The sequence below is a fragment of the Alexandromys fortis genome, unplaced genomic scaffold (assembly GCF_014885135.2).
Source record: "Alexandromys fortis isolate MF-2015 unplaced genomic scaffold, M_Fortis_MF-2015_v1.1 scaffold_18, whole genome shotgun sequence".
In the NCBI taxonomy this organism is placed as follows: Eukaryota; Metazoa; Chordata; class Mammalia; order Rodentia; family Cricetidae; genus Alexandromys; species Alexandromys fortis.
The window spans coordinates 259,797-280,326 of NW_026067897.1; the positions used below are offsets into that span (position 1 = coordinate 259,797).

General features: G+C 41.0%; 1 protein-coding gene across 1 annotated transcript in view; it reads left to right on the plus strand.

Annotated features, from left to right (window-relative positions):
- The first annotated feature begins 3,792 nt into the window (after positions 1 to 3,792).
- Positions 3,793 to 20,530, plus strand: part of Cpne3 (copine 3) — a 48,234-nt gene continuing 31,496 nt past the window's right edge. Inside the window, exons 1-4 of the mRNA XM_050165388.1 lie at positions 3,793 to 3,938; positions 17,528 to 17,667; positions 18,342 to 18,521; positions 20,367 to 20,441. Coding sequence (XP_050021345.1) covers positions 17,536 to 17,667; positions 18,342 to 18,521; positions 20,367 to 20,441 — 387 coding nt within the window. The 5' untranslated portion in view covers positions 3,793 to 3,938; positions 17,528 to 17,535. The remainder of the gene's footprint in view (positions 3,939 to 17,527; positions 17,668 to 18,341; positions 18,522 to 20,366; positions 20,442 to 20,530) is intronic.

Genomic DNA, 20,530 nt, shown 5'->3' on the forward strand with positions numbered 1-20,530 from the left:
CACCATGCCCTATGTAATAAATACATAGAATTTTGTCACCTTTCATGTTTGATAAATGATAAAAATACATTACATTGAAAATATGTATGTCTTTCTCAACTTCTACTAAATCCTAGTCATTTCCACAGACTATCTCTACTGCTGGCTAGTTCAATATTGCTAGATAATATATTTATACACCATTGGAGGCCGTGCTCATGCTGAAATTACATTTCTATGTCTCAGTTACAATGGATTCTGGGTATATTTGTGTTGTTGTGAATAAATCCAGGGCTTTGTGCAATTTAGGCAAGGGATCTATAACCCAGCTACATTCATGACCTCACCAATAATAAATTTCATTGGTCATACTTATGCTGAAAAACTCATTTACCTGAAATTCAAATTTGCTTCAGCATCTTAAATTTTTCTGGAAGTCTTATTTGGTTTTCCATGGTTAGGCATAACCAGTTTGGTAGAGAGCTGGTGCTGTAGCTTGGTGGTAGAGTGCTAATATGTGAGGCCTTGGATTTGTTCTCTGGCCCTGTAAGAAAAGGAATTAAAAAGTAGATCAGAAATGTATTCCCATTCTTAAGTTTGTTGTTGGTATAGCATACTGTCATGCACACAGAGACTACACTATATGCTATCCTTTCCACGTCTTTTGGCTTCATTCCTTGACCCCCCCCCTCCTCCTGTTACATCACATGCATCTCAGTAAGTATCAGTCCCACTGTCTTTTTGATCTTATAATGAGCCGCAGGCTCCACTATATGTATTTTCTTTGTCAGTATTCCTTTATATTCCACTGCCAGATACCTTCTTTCTTTTACCTGGCTAATTTCAATTTCTTTTCCCATTCTCAGTATGTTACTTTCTTAGACAAATGTCTCTTGATTTCTCCTAAATATACTTTCATTTATTAACTCATAATTTCACTTTTAGTTTTGTGATAATTTGTCTAGAGTTTGTTTTTGGAACAGTTGGTAGCCTGCATTCACTATACTGTAATTTCAATGACTGATTTTTTTTTTCACTTACAAAAAGGGTATGACTCATTCATTCAATAAATATGTATCATGTATTTATAATGTTAAGTCTCACACCCTGAACAAATGACTACCTGAGGTGCCTATTTAGCATATCAAAGCAGATTCTGGCCGTCAAATTCTCAGCGACTACTTGCTACAGGGTCATCCCGGCTGGCATACCTCTCCATGTACCCTAAACACTACAGCTCAGGGACTGGGATGGACCCCCGCCCCAAAATTCTCTTCCCTATATAACCCAGCCATTTTGGCTACACCTCTTTCTTGGGCTCCCGGCTCATTCCTGGCCTCTTGGTTCCTGGTTTTTCTCTTTTGCTCTCTCGCTCCCCCACATTCCCCTCCTCTCATGGCCCTGTTCAGTCTGGACTCTTCCAGATGCTTTTGGTTGTGTACTTTATAGCTTTGTTATATCTACAATAAACCTTTTCCTCCATCCATACCTAGGAGCTGGAAGCATCATATTCTTTTTTTAAAAAGTTTTTTTATTCGGGGGCTGGAGAGATGGCTCAGTGGTTGGGAGCATTGCCTGATCTTCCGGGGGTCCTGGGTTCAATTCCCAGCAACAGCATGGTGGCTCACAACCATCTGTGATGAGAGCTGATGCCCTCTTCTGGCGCGTGGGCATACACGCAGACAGAATATTGTATAATAAATAAATATTAAAAAAAATTAAAAAAAGTTTTTTATTCATGTAATATGCTTCCTAATCTTCTAGTATCAAGAAAAGTAAAAACAGTTGTAATATACTGTATGACGATAAATGCTAACTAAGAAGATGAGGGAGAAAAAGCTATAACTATATATTTCTGTGAGGCATTGATTGCAATTTCATTTTATTTCTTTTTTTCACTTTCAGTGTTAAGTATTGAACACAGAGCCTTGTTCATTCTAGGCATTTAGTACTTTGTAACTGCGAAACTGCCTCAGCCTAAATTGAATCCTAAATTGAATAATGGTCAGAAAAAAACTTACTCAGAACTTTCAAATTAATACCCAAAGAAGTTAGTCATGAAGATCTTTAGGGACAAAGCATTTTGTAGAGAGTAAAATAAACATGAAAAGTCCAGCTATGGAAAGGCAAATAGAAATTTTCCTGACCAGCAAGGAAGAAGGAAGTAAGAGAAGAGATAAAGACCAGTGACAAGGTGGTAAGAATTTTGAATGTTTTCTTTGTGTGACTACATCAGACCTAATTTGCATTTTATGTTGGGTCCTTCTAGGTTGAGAGTAGACCAAAGGAGAGTATGGTTGACCTTCCGGGCCAACCACCTTAAAGGAAGTGACTCTGTCTTCCAGCAGTTACCAGTACCAATAGACACTGCCTCAGCTGGGGGAGAGATTCAATGCCCATTGCCCCTCTCCAGCTGAGATTTTGTCCAATGAGGTTTGCAGGCTGCCACAATTGCTGTGAGTTCATATAGGAAACTGCCCGGAAAGTTTCCTTGCAGTTACTCACTGACCCTGGCTCTTACATTCTTTTCTTTCTGCCTCCTTTAATGATCCCTGCTGGGTCTTGGGAGGAGGAGGAGGAGGTATGAATCAGACATCCCACTTAGGACTGAGCTTTTCTCAGTCTCCTATTCTCTGTGCTTTGGCTATCTGTGGGACCCTGTGTTAATAGAAGCTTCCCTTCTGAGAGTTGAGAGGTGAATTCACCTATGGGTTTAACAATAGGTCATTTGGAGTTGGTTTAAAACTCTGTCCATTTAGTAGTACTATGTTCCTACGACCTATGACCTGTCCAGCCATAGGTCTTGCCCTGATAATAGTGCCAGGTATGGAACTTAAATCCAAACAAAAAGTGGTTGGTTATTCCCATGATATTCCTGCCACTATTGCACAGTGGGCATGTTTTTCCAGGCTGGCCATGACTGTCGCTTATAGGGTTCACTGTTGGAGACTGCTTTTCTCCTCTGGTATCATTTATACATCATAGTCCATTGTTTGGCTGTTTCTGTTGAGTGTTTCCTCCTACCCTTTTTATCAGCAATTTAAATGAACTAATTTTTGACATGTTTGTGCTAACTGCTGTCTTTTTGTCTTTGTATATTTTTATCCCATTTTTGAGCAAAAGTTTTAAATTTTCCTTCAGTATAAGATGTGGTATTGAGTACCCATCGCCATAGGTTTTGTGAGATCAGTATAATCTGATGATGTTGGGCAAATAGAACAATTACTGATCTATCACATTTCATGTCATTCACTAGTACCTTCTCACTAATGAAAAGGTACGTGCCACTAAACACATTACAAGGCTTTTGCGATGCTTAAATAAAATGAAGCATGTAAAATGATTCAGGGAGTGTGCACACTGAGATCACTGTACAGAGGGGTGGTTCAGACTTGGTACTTCATTCTCAAAATTTTCTGTCCGGATCTGTTTTCGTTTTTTAAGATGTTATTTACATACATACATACATACATACATACATACATACATACTTATGTGTGTTTTGCTTACATGTATGCATATACATGCCTGCTGCCCTTGGAGGTCAGAAAAGTACATCGGATCCTCTGAAGTTCCAGATGTTTGTGAGCCGCAAAATGGAAACTCTGCAAGAGCAAACAAGTGCTCTTAACCTTCGAGCCCCCCCAATCTGTTATTTTAATGCCTAAAGTGAACTATGGGTTTTGTGAGAAGTCTTAAAACGTCAGCAGGCAGAGGCTTGGCCAAGAACACTGGAGTGAAAGGGGTGGAGAGCAAGCTCACTACCAAAATCAAAACTTCCTCTCAGTCCCACCCACAAGCCCCGCCTTAGCCCCCAGCCGCTGCAGGACTCCGCCCACGAGCCCCGCCCCTCTGCGGGCCAGCCCTCAGGTTCCAGTAAACCCCTCGCTGTCCCGGCCACCTTGCCGTGCTCTCTGCTGGGTCTCCACCCTCCTTCGGCTTCCTCAGCGACGTCGCCCGTGAGTGCACGACTTTCCCCAGCTCGGGAGCTGTGTGGCCCAGCCCGAGCCTGCCTCCTCCCGGGGAGAGAATCAGGGCCCGCAGGCTTCGCGTCGCTCGGCCCGCCGGGCCCGGGAGCTGGAAGTGCTCCGCGGGCTTCCGGGGCCCACCCTGGGGTCTCCGCGGCCCAGTCGAGGCTCGGGGCTCGGGGTCAGCCTTGGGGCTCGGGGTCAGCCTTGGGCTGCGGGCCCCCGGGCAGGGCAGGGTGGGGCGAAGGGTTACTTCTCCGAAATCGCTGCCCGCTCAGCGGCAGAGATGGGTGAACTAGACGAACCGGTCGTGGGGGAACGGTGGAGGAGAGGCTGCGTGGTGTGGGGAAAGGTGATACTGAATTTGTGCAAAACCAGGACTGCGTGAGAAGTTCTAGCAGCCCCTGCACCTGTACCGGCTTCCAGAACTCTGCCCCGTGCTTCGGGTTCACTGAAGGAGGAAGGGCAGTGGCATTTGTTTTTTAAAAAGTCAGAAACTTGACGGCGCAAAGTGACCATGACCGTTAGTGCTGGACCTAATGCACTTGACGGTGATCTTTAACTTTTGCTTCTTTCTGTTACCTGTTTGTGGCTGCCTCCGAATTATCAAATAGAGGGTAGGGTGGGGTTAAAAATAGCGATGGACCGCAGGGATCCACAGCCACCGTGCTAGGCAGATTTTATATGTGTTAATTCACAGTTTAAATGGTACTGTTATCATTTTCATTCTTCAGGAAACTGGGATTGACTTAGTTTCGTAACTGTATGCGTGTCGAATGATAGCATTAAGTTGCAATCCAGGTCTGTATGGTTTTATGGCATAAGATTTGCAAATGTAAACGAACACGATTTCTTTCTTTTTTTTCCCCCCCGAACACGATTTCATGAGAAGTTTTCTGTCTAGTTTCAAGAATGTTCTGAGGTGTGTCAAGTGTCTTAGGTTTGGGTAGGATACATAACCCTTTAAGGCGTGTTTCTGTATTTGTAAAATAGAACACTGCCTTGTTGTAGAGCTGTTGTGAGGATTGAGTAAAATATTTGTAAAGCATTCAGCAAAGTGTCTGGTGTACAGATAATGATAAACGTCTTGTCAGCCAGTTGTGTCCAAATAAAACCTGTTCAGGCCTAGAGTCTTAGCAGAGGGAGACAGCAAAGCTTAGGAAAAGGGAAGTGGGGAAAGATGGCACACGGTAGTTGTTGTAGTGACGCTAAGGTGGATCAACTGCTTTTCAGGGCCACTTTTTTGCCTTTGTGAGAATTCTTTACCATGGCAGTTCCTTTTGGCAACAGGAACCATACAGATGCTCTCTTACTGAGCCGAAACTGAATTTTTGACTTTGACAGATTAAAAGATGCCTGGCACAGAAAGAGAATGAAGTATTCTCTTTTAAATCTCTTCTCATCTAGCCTCAAAAGCTGAGGTTCTAGAATTGGGGGAGCAGAAGAATTTATCGCCTCTAAAGGCATGTTGCTAATCGGACAGATATCTTCTAATTTTACTTAGAACTGTGAACATTTACAGACAGTGGTCTATAAAATAGCTACAGTAAGAAAGCTAACAATTACATACTATGTGATATTGTATGGAGCTGGTGATGTAGCTAGTGTAAGGGAACTTGTCTGGCAAGCTAGAGGCCTTGAGTAAGTCCTCCAACATTGAAATAAACATGTAAAATTAAATAAAATATTTGTTAACGTTCTTTACAATGGAATTACTTATGTACTGTCTGCTCAGGCATTTAGTTCACATTGTTCCTGTCAATTCTTTGTGTTCTTTCATACATGATGTTTCTTGCCATCGTCTGTTGCCATTCCTGGATTTTATGTTGTTGTTAAACTATCTCTTTTCTAAAAATTTCTTTTTAATTTGTAAAATATTGTCTCATGAAATGGATGGCAGCCAAACCAAGAAAGAAAATGTTGCCTGTGGAAAATGATTTCATGATATCCTGACCTTTAAATATTCATAATGAGCCTCTATCCTGCATCAACGCGTGATCTCTGTGATGGACCTTTTAGTAAGAATCAATACTGTTGCCATTAGTTCTTGGGCTCTTGAGGAGTTCAAACCATTGCTGTCAAGTCCGTTCTGTTACCTCTATCTTGCAGTCTAACTTCCTTCTAGTGTTTTCCTTTACGTTCTTTTTTTTTTTTTTTTTTTTTTTTTTGGTTTTTCGAGACAAGGTTTCTCTATGGTTTTGGAGCCTGTTCTGGAACTAGCTCTGTAGACCAGGCTGGTCTCGAACTCACACAGATCCGCCTGCCTCTGCCTCCGGAGTGCTGGGATTAAAGGCGTGTGCCACCACCGCCCGACTTCCTTTACGTTCTTAAATTTGTCTTGTAGTACAGGTGTCTAGGTTAAAATGAAAATGAGTGAGGTAGAAGTCTTGTAAAAGATTTGTTAAGAGTTATCAAGAAAGAGTTTAAAATCACTTGTCATAGATTCTACTTAATGTTAATCTTTTACCGACTGAACTTATATGTACCTTTTGATAAGATTCTGATAACTCTGTTTAAACCATAGCTGTAGCTATGTTATATGCTGGTCTAAATGTATTTAAGAAGGCCGGGCGTGGTGATACTGGGATTTATTTTTTCTTTTTTGGAGAGGCTTTTCAGAGTAGAGATAGATAGCTATAAAACAGTCTAACTCAATGGAGACATAACCTTTAAAAAGACATGAAAGTTAGTTAATATCGTGGTCACACTTAGTTTTTATTAGTTAGATGGTACATTAATAGTTTCTCTGTGAGAAAGGACTATTACTGAAACTATTATTACGTAAACTATTCTGAAATATCCTATGAAATGGGTGCGTTATGCCTAGTTCCTGTGAACTAGCACAGCAACAAGGTGAGTGCAGAGTTAAGTGTCATCACACTCCCTTGGTGTTTCCTTCTGCTTTGCTGGGTTTGCTGTTTTTTCTTTCTTCCTTCCTTCCTTTTTTGGTTCTTTGAGATGGGGTTTCTTTGTCTCGCCTTGACTGTCCTCTGCCTCCCAAGTGCTAGGATTAAAAGTGAGTGCCACCCCTGCCCAGTTTTTTCTTTTGTACCTTCCCCCCTTTCTTTTCTTGGTGGTACTGGCGTTGTAGACAAGAATGACCTTCACCTCCTGCCTCCAAACGTCTAGTGCTAGGATTACTGGCCCATGCAACCACACCCAAGCACTTCATTACTTTTGTAATGAAGCTTTTGTTTTATGTTTCCTCTAGACATTAAGGTGACAATCAGTATATGTTAAAATTCATATTTGCAAAGGAGTGGAAGGATTTGAAGAAAGGAAGGAAGGGAGGGAGGGAGGAAGGAGGAAAGAAAACTGAGCAAAGGCAAAAGGAAACACTAAGGAAGTTTTGCTGATTTTTACAGGAACTAGACATAATGCATCCTTTCATACATTTATGAAAATGAGTGAAAGTCCATTTCCATCTGATTAGGAGTGTGGGGCAGAGTTCAAGACAGAGTTTCTTTGTGTAGATTTAGGTATTCTAGTACTTGCTTGTGGCTTGTTCTAGAAACTTGAGTTTGTGGCCCAGACAGACCTCAAACTCAGAGAACTCCTGTCTTCCTCCCAAGTGCTGAGAGAAAGATGTGTCCTGACGCAGCTTCCTCAGCCACTGTTGGTTAAGATTTCTGTTCTGTCCAGTCTCACAGTGAACCACAGAAACAATATTATTTGCAATACTGTTTGACCAAGAGCTTAAGCATATTTCTGGCTAACTCTTAGATGTTAAATTAACCCATTTCTATTAATTTGTGTATCACCACATAGCTGTGGCTTACCGGCATCTCTGACGGAGGCTACATGGCTTCTCCCTGACTCTGCCTGCTCTCTCTTTATATATGTCTTTTCCAGCCTGGGTATATTCTGTTAAGCCATTGGCTGAAAGCATCTTCTTTATTAACCAATAAAAGCAACACATATACAGAAGGACTTCCCACACCACACCACCAGGCTTGGAATCATATTTTTTTAAAAAAACGTGAAATCTAAACAAATATTTTCTGATGGTATTGTCAAAGGAAGTTTGTAAACTATCTAAAAAGGCAGTGTACCTACAATACTTGTTTTTCTTTACTGCTCCTCGTTAGCATTTACGACCTGCTGTTAATTTTACAGATAAGATAAGATAGATAGTGTAATCACCTTAGTAGAAGAGTCTGTTTTGGTCAGTGTTGGTTCCCCAACAACTCAGAATAGTGTACCTACTGCAGGGCAGGTGATCCTTAGGAATTTGATGAATGGGTATTGAATGAATAATAATGTTATTAAATATTAATGATTAGGAAATGTAAAAGGATTTGCCAGAGAGTTAAAAATGGCTGTCATTTATATGGTAATCATGAAATGAATATTCCTGAAATCAGAAAATGTATAAACATTTTCGTAGTTTTTGTGCAATATATAATCATTTATTTACATTAGGAATGCCATCCAATGCTCTATGACACCATAAATGCTATAAACTTCCAAACTTTGAGAATAACGGTAGTTATTTTAGCTTTAAACTGAAGGAGTTTGTTTATTTTGGGGTAAGGTCCCAGGCTGGCCTTGAACTCACTTCCTCCTGCTTCAGTCTCCTGAATGCTGGGATCCTGGCATATAAGACCGCCAGGCCAAAAAGAACTTCTATATCATTGTTCCCTATGAACTAGAGAGGTTCTATGTGGCAAGTGAAATGCTGATCTTATCCATCAGAATGGTCCCAAACCCTGCTAAGAAGGGGAAGAAAGGGAGCTGTATTTAAAAAGTATGAGTGTAGAGTCAAGACAGTTCACAAGGCAGGTGGGAAGTTGAGATGGCTCAACGCATGAAGGTAACAAGTGGTGGAAAGTCCATAGAGATCTCCTGGCAAAGGAGACCATGTAACCTGAGCTCAGGGCCACACTTCTGCACAGCTGGCCCACGCTTTCTGTCTTTACTAACATTGTTCGTAGCTGATTGCCCTGATCTGTATTGAAATAAAGATGAGTTCTGTTCTTAGCGTGTATTTTATAGCCAGGTGTGCTAAGATTTTTTTTTCTAAACTGAGGTACCACCATTGCTTTTTTTAATACCTGTATTAATCACTGTTCTCAGTGCTGAGACAAAATACTGGATGAAAGCCATTCAAGGAAATGTACAGTCCTTTGTGGCAAGAAAGGCACAGTGGCAGGAATGGGCGGTGGCTGGTCACGTTATCCCTGCCCTTAGGCAGAGCCCTGGATGCTGCTGGTCACTTTATCCCTGCCCTTAGTCAGAGCCCTGGATGCTGCTGGTCACGTTATCCCTGCCCTTAGTCAGAGCCCTGGATGCTGCTGGTCCCGTTATCCCTGCCCTTAGGCAGAGAGCCCTGGATGCTGCTGGTCATTGTTATCCCTGCCCTTAGGCAGAGAGCCCTGGATGCTGCTGGTCATGTTATCCCTGCCCTTAGACAGAGAGCCCTGGATGCTGCTGGTACTCCTCTTGCTTTCTTCTTGTTATTTGGTCTGGGACCCCAGCTGTGGAATGGTGTCATCCACATTTACAGTGGATCACAGAAACTCCTTCATGGCCATGCCTAGAAGCTTGTGTTCTATATGTGTGTATGTGACTGTCGTGTGTGTAGAGATCCACGGAGACCAGAAAAGGGTATCAGATTCCTTGGAGGTGGGGATACAGAGAGTTGTGAACCTCCTGACGTGGGTGCTGCAATCCAATGTGCTCTAACTGCTGAGGCAATCCAATCCGTTCCCCCAACACACACACACCAAAGTTTTTAAATGGTGCCCCAAATCTATTTTCTTTCTTGTCTTGATGTGTCCTGGGAGTTTCAGACTGAGTTGCCATGATGTAGTAAAATTCAGTTCCTTGTGCGGCGTTGGCCCAGTAGGCCAGGCCTGTTCTGCTTGTGAGTTTAGTCCGTTTCAGACAAAGGTGCTAGACTAGTGAGAAAGTATTTACGTGTACGTTTCTCTAGCTTTTTTGATAGTGGCTGATGGAAGCTGAGTTTAGACAACTCCATCCGTTTCCAACCATTCCTTCTTTTTGCTGTTATAAATAATCTGGTATTTTGGGTTTCTTTTGAGTATTTGAGTAGCACTTCCTACACAAGTGATATATTCACTGTCAGTGCATTAGAGTAGAAGGACACAAACTTGAAGAGACAGTGGGCATTAAATGAGGATGAGTCACACTGGTAAAAGGCAAGGCCTGGAGAAGCTAAGCCCCTGTTTGTCCGCATTCCTACTGTCTCATGTGTGCAGATCCAGAACCAGGGCCTGCTTCCTCATACTTCTCCAGTGACCCTTCGAAGGTGTTTGCGTCAGGTTAAGGTGAAAGCAGTGTCGTCTTAGGTCTTGGGAGATTTTATACTTGACATTCCTCATTTTCATTTCTCCTATCTGCGGCAAGGATAGAAATAGCAGCCAAACAGAAATAACCCTTGGTGTCACTTTCTTCTCCTGAAATTCAGTTTTCTTTCTTTCTTTCTTTCTTTCTTTCTTTCTTTCTTTCTTTCTTTCTTTCTTTCTTTCTTTCTTTCTTTCTTCCTTCCTTCCTTCCTTCCTTCCTTCCTTCCTTCCTTCCTTCCTTCCTTCCTTCCTTCTTTCTTTCTTTCTTTCTTTCTTTCTTTCTTTCTTTCTCTCTCCCTTTCTTCTTTTTTTAATTTTTGAGACAAGGTCTTGTGTATGCCAGGGAACTCAAGTCACAACCAGTATATCCCAAGTGCTGATACAAGCTTGTGCTATCACACCCAGCTTTAAATTCTTTTAAAATAAAACTTTTAGTCTCAGAGTTTGGCTGTTTGCTTTTTTATTTATTTATTTGGATCCTGGGGGCCTAATGCACTCTACCACTAAGCTACACCCATAGCCAGAATCTGACTTTTAAGTGCAGTACATATTGTGGTTTGAATTTTAAATGTCCCCCAAGATCTCATGTTAGAGGCTTGGCCCTCAGAGCAGCAGTTCTCAGAGGCGAAACTTTAGGAGGTGGTTGAGCAGGTTCTCTGAATGGGTTTACACCTGCATTTATTTATTTGTTTGTTTTTGTTTTTCAGACAGGGTCTCACTTTGGAGAGTGAGACCTGACTGTCCTGGAACTCTCTTTGTAGACCAGGCTGACCTCAAACTCACAGAGATATGTCTACCTCTGCTTCTTGAGGGATTTATACATTTATTAATTTCATATCTTAATGGGGTTGTGTACATGTGTGTACCTGTTCATGTATGTGCAGATATTCATGCACGGTGTATATAAAACACCTTTGGTGTTTTTTTTTCCTCATTTGCCATCTGCCCTGATATTTTGGACACAGGTTCTCCCACCGGCCTGGAACATGCAGAGTAGGCTAGCGGAGTCCATTTGTCTTTGCCTCCCAGCATTGGGATTACAAGCTAGTGCCGCTGCTCTTTGCTTTGCCAGGTGCTTTCTGGGACTGGAACTGAGACATTCCCATCTTCTTTGGCAAGCACTTTTCCCAACTGATCTGTTTCTCCAGCCCACTTTGCTGGAAAGGCAAGCTTTTTCTTTGTTCCCTGGAAGGCATTACATGGCAGTATTCTTCTGCTAGTTGTTTCTGCCACGATGGGATGCCCCAACACACACACGCATGCACGCACGCACCCACGCACGCACGCACCCCAAACAATATACCTTTCCTTCTAAAGTTGAGTTTTCTCAAGTATTTTGTCACAGGGACAGAAAGCTCACTGACAGCTCCTTAGAATAAATTTTGCTGTTCTAAGATGACCCAGCATGTTGGACGTACCTGCATGGTGGACGTGAACATGTAGACATGCCCTAGAAAAGAGAAAAAGGGCTGGAGAGATGACTCAGTGGTTAAGAACCCTGGCAACTCTTGCAGACCCTGTCTTGGTTCCAAGCTTCTAATTCCAGTTCCAAGGGAACCGATGCCCTCTTCTGGCCTCTACAGGCACTAACACTACATGCTCATAATCCACATAGACATATAGACAAAGCACTCACTTATCAATAAAAATGAAATAGAAAGGAGAAAAGCCTTTCTTAGCAACCTCCAGATTAATGGACTGTCTCAAAGAGGAGCTGCTCTATAAAATAAGCCACCCTGCTCCTTCCATTCTCTGACCGACTGCTGATATTTTGGTTAGAGTTGTTTAAGAAAGATGTTAACAATTACAATCTAAATATTAGTCTTACCATTTTTGAGATCCTATTTCATTATTCATTTGTGTCATCATAAAATTTTATTTGATAACAATAATTACAGAATCAATTAAATAACATTATTATTACACCAAGCAGATAGTAATTAGAGGTGCTTTATTGCCCTGGGAATATTTTGTTATGATTAGATAAAACATCTTGGTTGTAACTTTGGTCTAGTGTTTATTAGATTAGTAGCTGTAGGCTAAGTATTTTTTTTGTGTGTGTGTGTGTGTGTGTGTGTGTGTGTGTGTGTGTGTGTTTATTACTTAGCCCAGATTAACCTTGAATTCTCCCTATGACCAAGGACATCCTTGAACTTCTGATTTTCCTTCTTCTACTTCCTAAGTACTAGATTACGGTCTTAGCCCTCCAGGCTTAGTGGAGGTGGGAACTAAATCCAGGTCTCTAAGTATGGTAACCAGGTATTTGACCAACTGTGCTACATCCCCAGCCCTCATCTAACAGTTTAAAAGAACTCACTTTTTTGTTTGATGGTTAATTGGTTTGGGGTTTTTGAGACAGAATGTGATGTAGCCCAGGCTGCATTTAAGCTCTCAATATAGTGAGAATGTCGGGGATACTGTTTTAGCACACTTCTGAATATGCTTGAGGGCATTTCCAGAAAGGATTAGCTAGGTGGGAAGATCATCCTGAAAGTAGACCGCAGTCCCAAGGGACGTGGAACCCAGTTGTAGTTAAAGGGGGGGGGGGGAGAAGTAGAATGCATAGGCATTATTCTCTCTGCTTCCTGTCTACCCTGAGGTCACTGGCTCCTGTCCACGTATGCTGCCACTGTGATGTTGTGTCTCATCTCGAGATCAAAGGGGCAGGCCTGAGGGACCAGGGACCCAAACCATTATCTTTTGTTTATTTTGGTCTAATGGCACACTTACTCCCTCTCACTCCTGCCCACCCACCTTCTGGAAAATGACTGATAGCAACCTCTCATTGCCTAGAAATGTATTATGACTGCTTGGCAAATGGGAAAAAATACATAAAACAAATCTTTCCTTCTTTAAATTGTTTACTTGGCAAATAGGAGGGTTTCAGCAGCGCAGGGCAGTGGCCGTATGCTTCAGATTTGCCTCAGGCTCTACTTCATGTCTTAGTTTTCACTTGTTTGTATAATCTGGGTCGTGTTGGTCCAGGAGATGAGATTTGGGGAGAATGATTGCTGTTCAATATACTTACAGATTGTGTTAGCCAAGCACCTCATCATCTCATCCTAAGGGTTGCCTTTTCTATCCTTGCTATGACCCTGCTTAGGGGGGGAAACATGTAGAGTCCTCTTTAGTTGCTCACATATTCTTCTGATTGGTCATTTACCGCAGAAAAACAACCTATTTTCTATCCTTAAATAATGCAGAACATTAGTTTATCTTCTCCCATTACAGAATGTTCATGGGTTATACTGTTTCCTTCACGTTATGTACTGCATAGTTAATGAGAGCGGTGCCAACCAAGAGTATTTATATGAGTGTTCATATTGGCAAAGTTCTAGACTCAAATGCTTATTTTTTTTTGTGTTTGCCATTTGGCATAATGGATCTCTGGAGGTAAATGGGTAAACAGCATAGAGGGGCGCCAGTCTGACTCATTTAGGGTGATGAGGGTACTGCTGAATAGGGAGTTTGCTTCCTGGACACAGTGTAGTTAGTAATGGTAACAGTCAGCAAGTTCTTAAATAATGTCATGCCAGCATGTTGTTTGTGTAGCTTCTGTTTGAGAATACCCAGGAGAGAAAAGATATTGTTCTACTGATATACTGTGCCTCTGTTGAGAATTGTGGTGTATGTAAATATGTGTATTCTTGGTTGAATTCTCATCTTTAGAAACAAACTTGTTTGATTGGTGGTAGATATTTTTTTATGCTTTGCATGTACTGATCTTTAATTATGTTCTTTAACAATCATACTCATTCTGTTTGTAACAGGGTACCATTGACATGCAACTTGCAAGACTCTAAAACTACCTCATGTAAAGAAAAGACATGACAAAACATTTCTTTTCACAAATTCTGTGTCTGAGATAACAAACAATATGCTTGGTACATTCCAGATTTAGTTTGCTGCTGTGTGGGTATCTAGGCTTAGGAACTTGAAGTTATTTATATGTGGTTACACAGATGAATCTAGGTGCTAAATTTATTTCAGATGTGTATCCTTCATATTTGTTTATACAGGATATGTTGATGTAACCTAGACTGGCCTTGTAATCTGCCTTTCTTAGCCTCCTGAACACTATAGATATAGATAGATGTGTACCACCACACCCAACTTTCAAAATTTGGTACCAGTCTGTTACTACGAGGGCTGCAGGAATTCAAGGGAGGCAATTTAATGTGTTTTGACATAATCAGGAAAAATCATCATGGAATATAACAATACAAGAAATGTGGGATTAGAAAGGATTACACTGTGCTTGGAGACAAACAGTGCTGAAATAATAATAAGCATTTATATACTTTTAAATATAACAACTCTTTCAGTCCTCACAGCCCCTTAAGTAGGGACAATTATTTACATTACAGGTGGGGAGACAGATAAGGATCTAGCGTTAGTCACGCAGTCATTAGAATGAGATTGCAGAGCGTGTGGTACGTGGTCAGAACAGTGGGTACTGGGTGCTTCAGGGCTGAATATAACAGACATAAAAAAGGGGGGAAAAACAAACCTGCATTCACCTGAGCTTTGAAAGACTCAGGGTAAACGTGAGCAGATGTATATGAAGACCTTAAAATACATCCTTAGTTTATGCTTGACTTCCCTGGTCTGAAGGGGAAGGGTTGTTCTAGTTAACAGATTTAGGGCAATGTCCTGTTGCTAACCTATCAGGCTTCCTAGATACCCTCTACTTTAATGTTTTGGTGTTGTTTTTCTTTTCCTACCTTTATTCTGTGCCTCTTGTGTTTTATTTTCAAGCATCCTCCCACACACACAAATTAAGGTGGGGTGGAAAGAGACTATTACTTTGTTAACAGAGTGATAGAAGTGTTCCCTGGTGTTGCATGTACAAACCTTCGATTCATCTATTTAAAACCCTGGTCTGTTGGACCCTCTAAACCTGTCCGTTCTCCTGTCAGGTTTGTTTTACTCCATTTAGTTCACTTTTATATCACATACTTTGGTGTCCTCTCTGTCCTGCTTTTTCCTGTGTTTGTGCTATCTGCCACTTCTGTTCAGATTGAATCCTTCAAAGTCCAGGCAATGTAAGTCTGCCCCATACTGTCAACTGTCTCCAGGAGCTGTAGCCTTTCCTTGGTCTTTATGGCCTTTATGTGCACTATTAATACTATAGTACTTAGCTATTCTGATACATGTTAAAATGACAGAAAATGAAATAAAACCAGACCATTAGAGCTAACTGCAATTTTGTAAATGTTTCTGTAGTTTTAATTTTATTGTAATATCTCTGGGCAGAGAAGATAGGAAGCAAATTGGAGGTTTGGGGGAGCTGTCATTCCTGAAGAAGTAGTTCTGAGGTGAAGATGAATGGGCACTGGCACTAGTATTGATTTATTGACATATAATGAGGGTACCAGGAAAGATGGCTCTCAATCAGTTCAATAAAGTATTTTGCTTCTTTCAAGCGGGGGAACCTAAATTTGCATCACCCATGTAAAAAAGTGTCTGTGACCCTAGCTGTTATGCAGAGGGGGCTGGCAAAGACAGACAGACCCCTGGAAAGTATTGACTGTTCAGCCTAACCAAACTGATAAACTCTAAGTTCAGTGTTTCAAAAATAAGAATAAGCAGTTGAGGGAGACACTTGACATCGATCTTTGACTTCCAAATGCATTCTTCCTGACACACACATGCATACACATACATGAACATTCACACACAAAGTAATTAATGAGTGTTTTGAAATTGTCAGAGGATCTTATTCTTACCTTGTGCTCGATGAGGCATTTTCTACAGCACATAAAAGTTACTGCATATTAAACATGATGCTGAGTGGACTTACTCCTGTTGGTGTAGCAGCTCCCCTAAATTCCAAAAGTAGAGGAGAGCACTGAGCACTCCAAATGAAAAAGATGTTGGGAGGAAGTGTCTTTCTAGCCCAGAACCTGCACCACCACTGTGGTGTGGGAGCATGATCTACCAGCTAGCACTTGACGTGGTTTCTCACCCATTAATTCTTTTTTTTTTTTTTTTTTGTTTTTTTTTGTTTTTCAAGACTTGTGGTTTTGGAGCCTGTGCTGGAACTAGCTCTGGTCTCGAACTCACACGGATCCACCTGCCTCTGCCTCAGGGCTTTCCTGCCCTCCTTTTTCCTTCACTCTCGGTACTCAGGGCTTTCCTAACCTTCCTTTTCCTGGATTTTTTTCAAGACAGAGTCTCTCTCCATAGAGCCCTGACTGTTCTGGAACTCAGGCTGGCCTTAAATTTGGAGATCTGCCTGCCTTTGTCTACCAAGTCCTGGGATTAAAAGCTTGTGCCACCAAGCAGTCTAAGTAACTTTCTCTAGGCCAGCCCCCGCCTCGTGCTCTGCCCCACCCTCATTAAATACCTTAATATATTTTATTTGGTGGTTAAAGCTGGGAAAGTTAGACTAATTGGTATTTCTTGGCAAGCCATCCAGTTTGCTGAATGTTGTTTGTGGAGCATTCTCATTGGAGTCATCTAGAGATGATGCCCAAGTTGCACTTTAAAAAACATAGATAGAAGAAACAAATAGCAGAACCTCCTCAGTCTGGACATACACAACATCTATTAATTCTAATAGAGTTGTGAATGAATTCTAATGGAGTAGTGAAGATGTAGTGTATTAATTCTAATAGATGTAGTGAATGAATTCTAATAGAGTAGTGAAGGCCTACAGAACCTGTCATTGGTGGCGTCTCCAGTTGAAAGTTCAGGAAGAACATCTCCATGTTTGACCTGTGACTTCTCACCCTCGTCTACGTTTTTTGTTTGCTTGTTTGTTTTTTTATATTGTAGCATAAATACAGTAGCTGTTGGTAAAGATTTGCTTTCTAGCTGTTTGTAAGGATGGAATGGTTTTAATACCCTTAAGCATTTCTCCCTGTCACTGGAGTGAGGAGTCAGCCTGTCCCAGGAGAGGGTCTCAGGGGACACTTGATAAAGATGTTTAAGTTTGAGAGCTTGTTATCGGAATCAGCTCTAAACAACACAACAGTTCACCGCTATATTTTGTACATAGTGTAAGCGGAGGATTAATGCCTATCAGTAGCTATCTTGAAAGGTATGTTTTACGGCGAGGTCATAAACAGGCTTTACTCAGTGGAAGAATAAAGTATCACTGAATTAAACTACTAAACACCCCTATCCTCTGGCGGCTGGAATTACAATCCCATTCTAGCAGAGCTGCTCAGAAAGTCCCGGCTGAAGGCTTGCATTAGGAATTCAGCTCTCTCATTAAGAGTGAGCATGCTTCTTAATGATACTGTTTCTCATTGGTTCTCCCAACAGCTCAAGACATGGCTGCCCAGTGTGTCACAAAGGTGGAGCTAAATGTTTCCTGTGACAACCTTTTGGATAAAGATGTAACATCAAAGTCGGATCCTTTGTGTGTGCTGTTTTTGAGCACAAGTGGTCAACAGTGGTATGAGGTAATATTATATAACTTAGGTGAAAAACAGTTCACGTGTCTTTTTACAATGTTAGGAGTTTTTTATGTTAAAAATAGTACTGTATAACTGGGGAGATGACTTAGTGGTTAAGAGCCCTGGCTAGTCTTCCAGATGACCTGGGATCTGTTCTCAGCACCCACATGGTAGTTCAACTACCTGTAACCTCCATTCCTGAGGATCTGACACCCCCTTCTGCCTTTTTCAGGCACTGCACCCATGTGATGCATAGATATAAATGCAGAGGAAAAACCCTTACACATCAACAAACAGCAGCACTGCACCATCTTTTGTTAGTGTGTTTTTTGTACAGATTTGTCATTGATGGCACAATTCCTCACGTTCATAGAGAAATTTCCAAAATATAAGTGATAAGTAGCCAGTGATACGGATCGATGGCTAGATGGCCAGACAAAACAATTTGTGTTTGATCCCAAGAACCCACATGGTAGTATGAACTGACTCCAGTTTTCAGCTGACCTCTGCAAATGTATGTATGCCCCAGACATGTGCACATACGTGAATTTAAAGAAGAGAGATTTCCTTTGGTCTTCATTCTTCTGTATAACTATAATTATTAAATACAGATGTTGAAATATCTAAGTACTTCTTGGATCTGAAAAAAGCTTTTCTTGTGTTTTTGGGGACGAGTACAGGTTGAACGGACAGAAAGGATTAAGAATTCTTTGAATCCCAAGTTTTCTAAGACATTTATTATTGATTACTACTTTGAAGTGGTTCAGAAACTGAAATTTGGAATTTATGACATCGACAACAAAACTGTTGAACTGAGTGATGATGACTTCTTAGGAGAATGTGAAGTCACTCTTGGACAAGTGAGTATTTAGTTTTGGCTACCTTTACTTTTGTCTGGATGTTTGTTTTGTTTTTAAGATAAAATCTCTCAACATAGCAGAGGTTGGCCTCATGCTTGCTATGTGTGGACTTTAATTATGGTAACCTCCAGCCTCTGCCTCCAGAGTGTTGTGATTACAGGTATGTACCTTCACACCCAGCTATTTTGTATAGATTTTAAGCCAAAGAGTTGAGTGTTTTGGATAAACATTGTGTCTTAATCAGTGTTCTATTGCTGTGAAGAGACACCGTGATCACAGCAACTCCTATACAGGGAAGCATTTAATTGGGGCTTGCTTAGAGTTCAGAGGTTTAGTCCATTATCACCATAACAGGAAGCATGGCAGCCTGCAGGAAGATGTGCTGGAGAGGTAGCCCGAGTTCTACATCAGGATCCACACGCAGCAGAATGAGAGACACGCCCTGGCTTGAGCATTTAAACCTCCAAAGCTTACCCCAGTGACTTTTTCCCACAAGACCACACCTAGTCCAAGGCCATACCTCTTCCTCTCTGTCAAAGTAGCATTACTCCCTAATGGCCAAAGTGTCAGATATATGAGCCTATGAGGGCCATTCTTATTTAATCTACCGCAAGTTGTTAGTATAATTTTTAAAGTTGGTAAGTCTATAATAGACCTCTTGGACAATAGCTGCATAAGGTTTTTGTACCTTCCAGGCTAACTCCAGTGAGATTCTAGCTAGAGTGGTGGTTCTCAACCTTCCTAATGCTGTGACCCTTTAATTCAGTTCCTCAAGTTGTGACTGCCAACTATAAAATTATTTTGTTGCTACTTCATAACTTTAACTTTGCTACTACCCTTTCCCCTGCCCTCTTCTTCCCAGAACCTTGCGTGTGTCATTTAACTCTTTTCCTCCATAAGCCTTCAGTGGCACCTTAGACTTCATAGAGACCTTTCCTGTTTAACTCTCTTCCCCCATAAGCCTTCAGTGGCACCTTAGACTTCTTAGAGCCCTTCCTGGGCTAGCACTGTCCGTTGGGTCATTTTATTCTTTAGTTGTCTTATTTTATGTCTTAGTATATTATGAGCACATAGCAGTTTGTCCTTTTGCTTCTGTCTCTGATTTATGTAGAAAGATGATGATCATTTGTATATATTGAGAAAAACACAGAGAAATTAGAGTTATTTAATTTTCTCCGAGTGGCAGTTACTCTTCAGTGTTGCTTTTCTGGGTTTGTTTTCTAGGTTTGAATCATTCGGCAGTCCTACTGGTTCTCATGTGTCAAGGGCAACATGGAACTGATCAGTTATATTGTTCATGAGTAGTATTTTAAAAAATAAGTAGAGGCATATTTATTAATTGCAGAATAAAAATCACAATATAACCAAAAATCTAATGAATTTGAGATACAGTTTCAAAGAGCCTCGACATACTTTATCATTTTAAGCAATGTGATATTTTCTAGAAGCTGCATATCAAAGTTCTGTGTCAGTTGAGAAATTAAATCACAGTTATTGAGTATTCTGAGGCCCACCTTTACCTTCAGGGGTTTTTCAGCCCAGTGTTTTGTGTAGAAGATGAAAATATGTACTGTTTTTTCCCATTCTGAGGAAGGCACTAAAGTCGTAAGAAATACGTGAACAACCTAATAGGTAGGGCAATAATAGCTGCCGGAGTGAAGCTCTTCGAAATCTTTTCAAATGTGTTTTAAATGTGGAAATGCATTTTAAATGTTTTTAAGGGGTGTAGTTTTAATGTTAACTCTTTCTGATGACTTTAAGTGAACTTTATATTCAACTTCTTTTTTTTTTTAAGTATGAGTACAGCAACTCACGTGATGAAGTATTACTTTCTGCTTTTGACAGGTTGTTTCCAGTAAGAAGCTAACTCGACCACTGGTGCTCAAAAATGGCAGACCTGCAGGGAAAGGAAGTATTACGGTAAAGATAATATAATCCCTTGCTTCAAGACATAGTCTATTAAGTCTGATAAGACCATGCATAACACACAATCTATAGCCATGCCTGAC